This window comes from Pinus tabuliformis, chromosome 6 (assembly GCF_031772625.1).
Source record: "Pinus tabuliformis cultivar Carrire ecotype Pingquan chromosome 6, CPIR1, whole genome shotgun sequence".
Lineage (NCBI taxonomy): Eukaryota > Viridiplantae > Streptophyta > Pinopsida > Pinales > Pinaceae > Pinus > Pinus tabuliformis.
Window position 1 is genome coordinate 418,552,420 of NC_142292.1, and position 12,800 is coordinate 418,565,219.

At 35.3% G+C, this 12,800-nt stretch overlaps 1 protein-coding gene across 1 annotated transcript; it reads left to right on the plus strand.

Moving 5' to 3' along the window:
* The first annotated feature begins 963 nt into the window (after positions 1-963).
* LOC149259081 (RNA-binding KH domain-containing protein RCF3-like) lies at positions 964-6,026 on the plus strand. The gene is made up of 9 exons (XM_089417308.1): positions 964-1,117; positions 2,260-3,000; positions 3,096-3,563; positions 3,840-4,091; positions 4,227-4,571; positions 4,809-4,882; positions 4,966-5,077; positions 5,214-5,376; positions 5,587-6,026. Exons 2-8 carry the CDS (start codon positions 2,278-2,280, stop codon positions 5,355-5,357), a joined length of 2,118 nt encoding a protein of 705 aa, XP_089273434.1. The 5' UTR covers positions 964-1,117; positions 2,260-2,277; the 3' UTR covers positions 5,358-5,376; positions 5,587-6,026.
* The last annotated feature ends 6,774 nt before the right edge of the window (positions 6,027-12,800 follow it).

The following is a 12,800-nucleotide window of genomic DNA, read 5'->3' on the forward strand; positions in this document are numbered from 1 at the left end:
ATTCCACAACTCCCCTTTTTGGTATCTTCATCAAAAAGTTGGAGCATACCCTCTCCATTATTTGGCCTGTCTTTATTAACATGAAACACTACTGAGCAAGCGATGACCATCAGACCATTAAGGTCGAATAGAAAAACCCTAATAACACTAGCACATGCCATCACTTGGTCCTCTCTTCCAGAGTCTTCCCCAAATATAAATTTATTTAACTCATATATTAACTCTTTTTATAATTAATTTATTTAAAATAAAATTATAATTTAATTATTTTTTATGTTTTTTTTTAATAAAATAAATTTATCATAGACTCTAATTTAATTTTTGATATAATTGTTTAGATAATCTTCGGCAAAATCACATAATCAATCTTTTGTCGACGCGTTTCGAACCAACCATTGTGGTTCATCATCATGACAAGTTTTGATATAATTATTTACACAATCACAACTAATTATTAAATTATATTTATTTTGAAAAAAATTAAAACAAATCGCCATAGAGTCGCTCACTCGTGACAATCCCTCAATGCCCCCATCAACACAAAAATCCAACACGCCTCCAAGTACACCGACAATACATAATAGAAGAATCCGAGCCAAAATGGTTCAACAAATTTTTAATCACCGTATATAATGACAATTAGCGAATCGCTTACTATCCTTTGCGAATCTCAATCCAGACAATACCTAGTCACGTTGAGGTCAAATGTTGACTAACTTGAATCAGGTGTATCTCCAATAAAAATCTGCCACGTAATATCACCATTCTAGGGTTATTTAGGTCCACAAGGTTTGGAAGCTCACAGCTTTCTTATCTAAACGGCGAGTGGGATATACCGTGTGATCACCGTGGAGAATAACAGCCGTGGATGAAGTGAATCGAACGGTCAGCACGCGTCTGGTACGTCGCGGTGGTCTCTTCAAGGTTTAACGACAATTGACGGAAAAAATAACGTTAGAGGTACATATAGCGATCTAGTGTAAACAAAGTCATTCTTTCCTGAGCCGTTTGATGGGGATTTTCTGATTTCAGTTACAGGTTTACAGGGTTTCAAAGCAATTCCTTTAATCGGCAGATCCGGAGTTCGAATCGCTGGGAGCAAAAGAAGAAAGAGGAGGTACTGTGAAATGTTCCAGTTCTGTTTACTTTGGCTTTTCCATTTGAGTTTGCTTTAAAACCCTACTTTCTGCCATGTTTACGTTTTTGTGTGAATGTTACCTTTAAAACCCAAGCTTCTGTCACGCTTGCATTTTCGTATGAATATGAACGTCAAAAACGTGGCTAGTCTTTGTAGTTTTGTTATTGCCCTTAAAACCCTAGCTCTCGTTTTTAAGTTTCTAGGGCGAGCATATTGTTTCTGTCTTGAAATTTATTTGCTTGATCTAGAGGGTCAATGTAGCAACGTTTTTAGTGCATGAGAGTAGAAGCAGGGACCTCTATTTTAACATGTAGCAGTCAGACCTCCGCCGAAAGCTGCATTGGTAGGGTTTTAAGTTGAAATATTCGTTGGCATGATTTTTGGGTTATCCGATCTTTCCTTTTGGTTGTGAAGGTTTTGGCGGTTTGAAAGTTGTCCAGGAAGCTTGTAAACATGAATTTGTACAGCGCTTAGTTTAATACCAGGGGACTTTCTGGGGTATCAAATTGTTGATGATGGTTTCTTAATTTATAGTCATCAAATCTGGTGATAGGAAGTCCTTTGGCGTGAAGGAAAATAATAGCGCCATCTTTTTTGTTGAAGGGTTTTGTTATGCCGGAGTTGTAGTCTGATATCCTATGACAACTCATCTGAATAAATTTTTTATCTGAATGTTGGATTGTTGTTTTTGGGAACGTTGCAGTAGTAAAGCTCAGAAAAGTAAAGTAATTTTTTTTCTAGAATGCATGTTTGGGTGGAACGATTGTTAAGTTGAAAGGTTTTATATTGAAGACTATATAGCCTAGGCACGTTTGCAGGGTTCGTTTATGGGTTATAGTTTGTATTATCGTTTGTACTCAAGGAAAAAGACTGAATACATCAATCAAATGAAGAAGCAATCTGTCTCATAAGCTATTTTTAACCTGGTAGACATTAAAGTAATCTTCATTCATTCATTGTATATTTAAGAATTCCATGTTTTTGACAAAAAAATATTTTACAGTGCGTCATTATTATGATCAACCTTCCATAAAAATTAAAAAGCTTAGATCTGTGCAAGGCTCTTTTAAACACAACTGTGATCTAATCAGGTCTTTCTTGTTTGTTTTTGGAAAACTCAGGTTCTCTTCCTTACTGTCATGGAACCTTCATTTGTTATGCCTCCTGCAAAGCGGAATTATGAATGGGATTCCCAAGAGCCCAATGGTAGAGAAAAAAGGCGTGCTACTGCATCATCTCGGGGCCCACCACCTCCTCTGAAAATTGGACCCGACGAAACAGTTTTTCGTATACTTTGTGTTGGATCAAAGACTGGAGGTATAATTGGAAAGGGAGGCAGCATTATAAAGCAAATCAGGCAAGAGACAGGTGCAAAGATCAGAATTGAGGAGGGTGTTCTAGGCTGCGAGGAGAGAGTTATTGTTATTGTAGCTTCAGAGAAGGACATAAAAGGAGACAAGGAAAAACCTGTTGGAAGTGACGGTAATGGACAGACAGAGGAAACTGCTGATGGAAGCAATGCTCCAAAGGGACAAGACGGAACTGTGGTGGAGGAGAAAGGAGCTGGAAGTGAAAAAGACCTTAAGAAAGAGAAACGTATTTCTCCAGCACAAGAAGCACTTCTTCGTGTTCATGACAGAATATTGGAAGGAGAATCTGATGTAAAGGTGAACGAGGAGACTGATAAAAAGACAACTCCGACAGTTACTAGATTGCTGGTGCCTACTAATCAAGTTGGTTGTGTACTTGGCAAAGGTGGAAAGATTATCCAACAAATTCGCACAGAAAGTGGTTCTCAAATCCGTGTTCTTTCAAGAGAACAAGTTCCTGCATGTGCCTTACCCACAGATGAAGTGGTGCAGGTGACATTTTTTTAGTTCAATTATGTTTTTCCTACAATATTATTTATTAAGAATAATAACTTATTTTTGTTTCTGTGTGTTCTGGTGTACTGTAGATTATGGGAGATGTGACAGCTGTCAAAAAGGCTCTGTTAGCTGTATCTGACCGTCTTCGTGAAAACCCCCCTCGTGATCGAGAAAATGTTCCTACTACTAGACCTGTGGGGCATCTTCCTCAGGGGTCTGGCATTCCACACGGTGATATATTTTCTCGAAAGAATTCTTCAGTAATGCAAGGAGCTAGATTTCCTGGTGTTGGGTCAGGTGGTGGTATTGACTATCATTCAAAGGGACCTTCTTCGGTTTCTATGATGCATGAAACCGGGCCTAACATGAGGCAAAGAGTGCATCCACAGGAGGAAATCACATTTCGGCTGTTATGCTCAAATGACAAGGTTGGAGGAATCATTGGAAAGGCTGGTACTATAATTCAAGGACTTCAGAGGGACACAGGTGCTGATATCAAGATTGCCGATTCTGTTCCTGAGGAAGATGAACGTGTTGTCATCATTTCAGCATCTGCGGTAAGACATTTAGAGACCACTGGGATTGGTTCATAATGTTAATTCTCTTTTGGGTTCATTTGAGTCTGTGTTAGGCATACTCTGAAATGCATGTCCTTTATGTGCACATTACGAGTTTCTTATCACATCTCAGATATTTTGTTTAAGTTATCATTTTCATCTGCTATGGCTTCTTCATGTTATCGAAAAATTCAATCGAATGGCTGTACTCTGCATGTTTTTTTTGATTATATGCTTCTGAAATAGTCTGTCACGTTGAATAAAATCCTATTGCAGCTCCCAGAAGGTAGACTTTCTCCTGCACAGAATGCTCTTCTTCGGGTGTACAATCGCGTTGTCACTTCTGGACCTGAGAAAGATAAATTTGCAACGGCAAGACTCCTTGTCCCATCAAACCAGATTGGGTGTTTGCTTGGAAAGGGTGGCATAATTATTGCTGAGATGAGAAAATTAACTGGATCAAATATACGGATTTTTGGCAAGGACCAATTGCCAAAATGTGCATCCCAAAATGACGAAGTTGTGCAGGTATCTTCAATATAGTAATTAGTAATTTTTACATAATTCCCTTTGCTGCAATTTTTTAATATCAGGTGAAATTTGTAGTTCATGCCTATTGGTTTCTCTGAATGAAAAATTACAAATCAGTTTTAATTACTGCAGGTCACTGGTGAACAGGGGTCAGTTCAAGAAGCACTTGTACAGATATCAACAAGGTTGCAAAACAACCTATTTCCAGAAAAACCTGTTTCAGTTGCTGGTGTTGGTATTTACCCTGAGCACATGCCTCCAGTTCCTGGACCAATGGCACCATTCAGGGGAAGACCTGAACCTGGTTCGCCTCCTGGAATGTATCCTCATTATGGAGGACCCCTACAGGACATTGATCAAGGAGGACGGTTACCTCACAATGTTGATCGTCCAGGATTCCCTCCCAATGTGCATCGTCCTGGAGGAATGCATCACAACATTGACCAACCACCATCACCAGGTCCATGGGCAGTGCAAGTAAGGCTTTATAGATGACCATTTTGATGGTAGCTATTTATGATAGAATTGTTGACATTGCTTCTTATAATATCTTCTGATATTTATTAATTTTTATATACCATTTATGCAATTCTTTCTCTGGAGGTTTAATACAGGTTAATAACATGATGGTTGATGTGGATCTGGAGAATGTTATTTTTTCAAAAGCAGCTGGATAAATTCTAATTTTTTTTTGAATCAATATTGTGGTTCTAGGGAATGGGTGGTGGCAGTGCAAGGAGCATGATTGACTATGGAAGAGGATATCCACAAAGAGGAAGCCTAGGAAGGTTTGTATTCCCAACAGCACAGAAAAGGGAAGTTATATTTGAATGTTGCCTATATTCTTACTGATTACTGTGTTTATTTGCAGTGGAAGTCAATCAGCTGTTGTGACAAATACGACTGTGGAGGTTGTTGTCCCGGAACGTGTCATTGGCTCTATTTATGGGGAGAATGGCAGCAACTTAGCCCATATTCGACAGGTTTGTATATCTGATGAAAACAATTTAAATGGGTAATATGACCTAAGATTTTATAACTGTGCAATTTCTGCCTAAATTACTTCAATCAACCTTCTCATGGTTGATTTACATCCCTATTTGTTTCTGTTGTTTTCAGATTTCTGGAGCAAAAGTTATAATGAATGACCCTAGACCTGGGGCAACTGAAGGCCTTGTTATAATATCAGGAACACCTGAGCAAACTCATGCTGCTCAAAGTCTTCTTCAAGCTTTCATTATGAGTGGGCAGTCCTCACCATGATTGCCTTTAATTTTTGAAGGTAATTCTAAGGAATGGACTTTGCTTTTTCTATAACCGAACTGACATTTATTTACATACTTATAGCATGCTGAAAATTGTATCTGCTACTTAGATTATGCACACATTTGAAGGTATCACATGTGCTTATTCAGTAGTGCTTTGTGCAAACTTTTCTGATGTTTTGACTTTTATTTGTGCCTTCTTCTTTCATTCAATTCTCCTTTAACAGACGAAGACAAAGAAGCTTGGAGTAGGAGAGCCAAAAACTTTGCAGATTTGTGACCAACACTTCTAAAAACATTTGAGGATTCTAAATAGCGAGTACATTCAAACATTGCAGATTTAGCAGTTGATCAACGGAAGCCAAATCTATTATAATTTCTTGGGGGTGGGGGCTTTAACGATTGATTAAGCCCTTGGATCTTTCTGAGGCTGAAACAAATTCGAGAAGATGATGAAACATAGTTTTCTTGATCCATGGAATGTTACGAGATTACTTTTTGTTGTACTGTTTATGGAAAACATCCTTGCTTTATAGCAAAGGTCTATTGTCATAGTTTACATTACACTTTCAATTTTCGAACAGACAAACGAGTTCATAGTGGTTAACTCTATTTTTGAAACATCAAAATTTGATCTAGAATTATATACATGACATGTTTTCAATTAGCCCATCTGCAACATTCAAATAAGACTTCAAGAATGATAAAATTTGTTAGGTATGGATAAGGTCATTGTAACTCTTTTGAAACTTTAGCTTTATGTGTGCTTTAGGGTAGTGTATACCTGTTGACCCTATATAATTTGTATTTCAATGCTATTTAGTGTGAACACAACAAACAATGTCAACTTTTCAACAAGATGGTGTTGGGAACAATGTCAACCAAATTTACACCTTTTCTAAATACTGACTATTATTGAAAACAATCAATTGAAGCCAATTCTATCCCAATTCATCTAGGAGGGGGGCTTCACGATTGATTAAGACCATGGATCTTTCCCAAATTAATAGTGATGAAACAGTTTTCTTGCTTTACACTTTATTATCATGGTTTATGTTATTCTTTATTTCTGTTTTTCAAACAAATCTATGTGATCTTGGATAACTAAATTTTTGGAACATCAACATTTAATGAAGAATTATTTCCACGATATGCTTTCTATTAGACCATATGCAGCATCCAAATAAATAAGACTGGGAAGGTGTTGATAAGGATCATTGTAACAATAAACTTCTTCATGGGTGATTTAGTGAACCTTAGGAGTTTCAAGTGGTGTAACTTTATTTTGAAACCTTCATATTTGATACATGCTTTCTTTTAAGCTATCTGAAATTTGTCAGATATGGATAATATGATCATTGTAACAAACATGAAACATGAGCAATATTTGGGTTTTAGGGTTGAATATTTCTTTGGACAGATCATATGGTATCTAGTGTGATCACAACAAACAATGCCACTATTCGAGAAGGTGATTTTGGAATTTGTAATGTGTTTGGACTGATGCTTTCAATTGTTAAACCAAATCTAACTCTTTTCCAATTGGTATGCTCTTTTGTCAGTTGAACTGATTCAAGTTCATATCTATTCATTTCTTCTGCACCATGATCTCCATTCATGAAAGTCCTTTTAGAAAATATGAACATGTAGGATTGATGATGTTTCTACTTTTCAATTAACCACACTAATAAACATTCTTTTTCTAATTGTCTGGAAAGATAAATTTGTATGGTAGAACATTGATAATTATCCATCGCAAGAAATATCTATAAAAAGGTTAAAGGGCTATGTATAATCATTTAAACCTAAAACGAGTGGATCATCTGGTACCAAAATATCGCATTTAAATGATATGTTTCAGTTATGAATACTAGACGTCAACTGTTTTATATACATGTGCAAAATGATCTGTTTAGATTCCTGTCGCTTTAGTTTGTTTGAATACTACTAATCTGATCATATTACTTATTCAATGAATGGTATATTTATATGGCACAATTCACTAGGATACTGAGAAGTTTGCTTCCTGCTACTTATCAAGTGATACTTACAGGATTCTGGTGGCATACTGTATTCAAATTGCTAGGTTAATGTTACCATTTTATGGTAAAGTGATGGCATTAGTCGTCAGGATTATACCAAATGATATAACAGCACAGGTATGATTTCTAGACGATAGCAAGCTTTCTAGACGATAACAACACAGGTATTTTTAACAAGCAAGCTTTTTTATATGGGTGCAACATATGCTGAAGATCTTTCCACTGATGTCTGGTGAGTATATCTATGACTATATCTGATATTAGCGTTATTTTTACAATTTTTAAGCTGTATTTTCCCTGGTTTTGTAGCTGCTGTCATTTGTTGTGTCATTCACCTTATATATCAGGAAGGTTGTAGGGGGATGCCTGCTCCCTTGGCATGTTTTCTGTGCTAAAATGTTTTCATACTTTGAATGTGTTTCAAAACAACTTGAAATGCCTCTAAATGTTTAGTGTGCTTTTTCATGAATTGGAAATATTCAAATCTAGGCACATGTTTTGGTTGTGCATCATGCCTAAAGGGCATATATTCCAAACAAGAACATGTTCCTCTTCCTTCTAAACCCTATATGCTGCTATTGTTTTCTTTATAAGGTCCTGCTCCTGATGAGGCTCAGGCAGGTAAGGTCCCAGGACTGGTCCCGACCTTCCTTACGCTATGCTCAGATTCAGATAAGGTTTTTCCCCGACCTGAGGATAAGATCCCGTATTACCTGGGCTCGGGTAAGGTCCAGTAAACCAGATTCATACTGTTCAAATTGATCTTTATCTATCTTCGATTCCTTTTTTATTTCATTTTCTGTTGGCAAGCATTAGGCAAGAACGACTGACAAGCGTGCTTTCGTGACTTATCAATTTCTAATTAGTCTAAAGGGCAAGCCCGACGAAGGAGGGTCAATTACCTCTTCTAAGAACTGCTCTTTGTTCTTTCACTTTCAAATCAAATTGGTTGCTTTCAGATTTTATATTCCTCGTTATATATGAGATTATTCAATGTTGGATTTGATTCCTTATATATGATTTGATTCGTGACAAATTGCAGAGATTAAGCGTGACAATTTGTTCCATCAATATCTCTCTTTCCAGCGCTACATGTGTTTTTAGGCCAGCCATTCATTGTTTCTTAGGCTATGAATGTGTTCTTAGGCCAGCGTCTCATTGTTCGTAACCCCTAGCTGGTGTCCTGCTACGCTATCCCCACAAGAATGAGACTTCTGGATCAACTGCTCCTGCTACCTTGGCTTCTACCCATTGGACTAATGGATGGCTTCGGTATCGCCCCATATAATCTATATTTACCACTCCGTTCTGTAGGTGTTGGGTCAGCTTAAGGTCAGGATTAGCTAGTACCAGTAGCCAGGCTGTGTGTGCCCGAGAGCTCAGAGTGGTAGGTGGCGCAGGGACCGACGGCTATCCGAGCGGAGACTGTAACGAGCGAGGCATCCGTTGCACTCACCGAACTGCACCTGCTGTAGTCGACCTCCAGCTAAAACCTCACAAGCCAGCCAGGTAAGCACCCGTCTTTGGAGCATCCGTCCTACCAATTGCAATAGCAATGTAACTCACCTTGTCTGAACTTGTCTTCACCGGCTACGACCTTGTCGCCTTTCCAATAACCCAAATAGCAACGCCCAGGGCATGTGTAGTAACTACTGCACCGGCTATGTGTATCCCCATATTAGAAGCTAGAAGCCCGGAACGAAAGGCTCACCATCTCACAGCAGCGGATCGATCTACAACTAACTAGATAATGGCAATGATCAGTCAACCGCCACCACTACAAGGGCTCATCGAACAGCGCAAATACATATAAGATCTATTTCGCACCTTCCGAAGCCAACTCTCTTCATATACATATTTTATCTCTGAACTATCACACGAGCGAAGTGCAGTAAGCGACAGCGAATTCAATGTTACCCAAGACCATGTTCCTCTTCCTTTTCTTATGAAGATCCCTGAATCAATTCTCTTTCATTTGTTGCTCCTTAGCCATTATTGCTTTCCTGTGTTCAAAAGTACTTCAAATATAATTTAAATCTATGTCCCGACTGCTTGTCTTGCTTCAAGATAGAGCATCCAGATTCCAGACCAATTTTCCTGACTGAAATATTGGGGTTGAAACAAACCTATATATGTCTTCTTTGTTTCCCTCGATTTCTTCCTCATCCCTCTCTTATTCTGGAAGGCTCATCTATTCTGAATGTGGGTTTGGGCCTAGTCTTGCTGGTCAATCCTAATCGGTGCTCAAATGGGCTGGCTGGTTCAAATTACGAGCAAGTTGGAGTTGCCAAGTTTGGTTTGACCAGTGAGTAATTGTGATTCATTGACTGGGTAAACAATGTTTTTGCAAGCTTTTCCAAATCTTTTTCAGAGTTTTACTCAAGCCAAGGCAGGTTACTCTGGACTTTCTTGTGAATTCAATTTTGTTGACGTGCCAAATTGGGTACCTGTGCTTCAAAAGAATTTTCCATTCAATTTATTTTTTATTGTCTTATCCCGCTTTATCCATTTTGTCTTGATTGATCAAACTTCATTGGCTGTTTTGCGTTATTTTAAATTATTAGTGACAAAGTGTTATTTTATAAGTAGATGGGCGGACTAGCTAGGAAGAGATGGATAATCATGAAAATCATTGGTAGTTTTCTTCTGCTTGTATTATGCATGCAATACAACAGTGATTTTTGTCCATGCAGGGTCAAATACTTCCACGTCTCTCAGGAAGGAGAATGCAATCTTGGTTCTTGGAAATCTCTTCCAGGAGCTTTATTTGCAAGGAGCATTCGAAGCAAATAGTTGCTGAATTTCAGTGTGGCTCAACGATGCTTTATGTTTTTTGAAGTGCCTGTAGGTGGGGTCAATAATTGTCAGGTATGTTTCTTTTTCGCAGGCATGTTTTTAATTTTGTTGAATTCTCATTAATAAATTATTTTTTTAATAGGTGTTAGTTCCAATATCAGACACTTTAAAAACTGATTATTTTCTTGCTGCCTATGGATGCATAGTTTATCATGGTTTTCAGGTCCAATATATATTTTTTATTACTTCTGTGTTCTTGAAATCATGTGTTTTGAAATTGCTCAGTGGCATTTTTTTTCTTATTTGATTTTACTACTAAATACCATATTCTTCAGCCATCAATGGCCAGTGTATAAATTAATAATTTTTGCTGTGAGGCTCATTCTACAGTCCAGTATGATGTAAGTACTGTTGTCAAAGTTGAAATTTTGTTCATGTTGACTAAAATAATTTTTTAAAAAATCTATTTTTTTTAAATAACTATACAAAACATTAAAATAATGTCTCCTCAAAAAATTAGGAAGTCAAGGAATGGGATCCCTCTCGGTTCATCTTTTTAAGATGAAGAAATGGGATCCCTCGTGGTTCATGTTAAATTTCGTAAAATGTTTCCAAAATATATTTTCTAAATTGAGAATAATACCAGACAAACTATTTGCAATCAATATTAAATAACACAACTATATGGATTTATTTAAAAAACGTATATTGAATATATTTTTTGCAATCAATATTAAATAACACAACTATATGGATTTATTTAAAAAACGTATATTGAATATATTTTTTAAATTTTAAATATTAAAAACGAAAGCTATAGAGTCATGCTATATAAAATGAAAATATACTTTCCATGGATATGTAATCATGATATTACATTAAAGGAATAATCTCTAAATATTTTAAAAATATGTTTTTAAATTTATAAATTAATCAATATTATATAAAACAAGTATCTTTTCAGGATATGTTATGATATATAAAATGAAAATATTCTTTGCAATCATGATATTAATTTAAACTTGTAAATTGATTAGTTTAAACTTGTTTTTTTGTTATATTATTGAAAATAGATATTTTTAATTGGTTGATATGTATATAATTTGAATGTGAATCATGATTATTTTAGGTGGTTTGAGTAATTTTGTAATGACTTTGTACCTATAAATGTTGTTATATCGTCTTTGAGTTTCATTAATTCTCGAGTGAATATACATGTGGGTAAGTTGTCTTAGTACCAACAATTTCACTTTAGCCTTTAAGTTAAAAAACTGATTTTCTTCCCAAAATGTATACAACTTATATATAGTAATAAAATAAAAAAAAACCAAATACTAAATAGTTTATATATATATATTAGTGTCACAAATTTTTTTCCACATCTTTAAGATTACATTGTTTGAAGTGTTAAAGGTTAAAGATGTCACATAATAATTTTTCCACATCCTTCTATTTTTCCACATCCTTCTTGCACCACTTAAGAACGTTTATTACATTGTTCGTAGTCCTTATGGATTCCCATGGACACTAAGTGATTTTTAGTCAACCCCACTGCGAATAAAATTATAAGGTTATAATTGATATTATTTTAAGGCGGTTTTATAAATCAACTTCAAATAAATCTCCCATGATACCATTTGATTATTTACATCCATGATGATTATTAAAAATAGTTTTTGCTTTATTTGTTTATTTTTATGGTTATTTTGTTATATAATGCACACTAATTTTTTTAATTGTATTTGATTTATTTTATTTGAATTTTAATATAAATAATATTAAAATAGTCAAATAAATTAAATGGTTGGTATGGAGGTTCACACTTTTTTTACTATGGAATTTTGACTTGTAAATAGCTCTTGTTACAATATTGCAGGTCAATACAATTGTTTATATGTCATGTTGATATGACATTTTCTTTAATTAATTAAATTTAAGGTAAATTAATTAAACGTAACCCTTGAATATAAATCTTTACCCTTTTATAGCGAATGCTAATATGAATATTTTATAATATTCCATAGATATTGAATCTATACAATCCAACTAATAATATTGATAATTAAATTCAAATTGTAAAGTTATATTCATATTCTTTCTTTGGACCATATAATTAAAAATTAGAAGAAAATACAATATATATACTTTGCATCTTTTATCACTATTACAATGATATTAATCAAAAGAGATAACGCACTATAAAGATTCCCCCATAATGTGTTCAATTTATTGTGTCACCAAATAGCTTTTAATTGAAACTTCAAATTTTTCCCATTTTTGACAACCATAAACATATTTCTCAAATAGTTTTCTCAAATCCATGGTTGTGTCAATGGTTTAATTATTTCTTCTTGTTTTAATTCATGACCATTTTGTGAATGAAAATAAAAAATATTGATCAAATTGTTTTACTGTATGGTCTTCACCAAAAAAGTTGAAAGTTTGTTTGGAATGGCATTAATTTATTCTTATTTGATTTTAGTGTTAAAGATGTCACATAAATATTCCCCTATGTTCTTATGCACCATTTAGATTGTTTATAAAACTCTCCATTTGGGAGGATATATACATGCCTTGTATAGCATGATTACCAATTCACAATC

Bases quoted from the DNA above. Each gene is read 5' to 3' on its own strand.
- LOC149259081 (XM_089417308.1), top strand. From the start codon at position 2,278: ATGGAACCTTCATTTGTTATGCCTCCTGCAAAGCGGAATTATGAATGG. The intron at 3,001-3,095 runs GTGACATTTTTT...GGTGTACTGTAG, and splicing joins CCACAGATGAAGTGGTGCAG to ATTATGGGAGATGTGACAGC. The intron at 4,883-4,965 runs GTTTGTATTCCC...GTTTATTTGCAG, and splicing joins CAAAGAGGAAGCCTAGGAAG to TGGAAGTCAATCAGCTGTTG.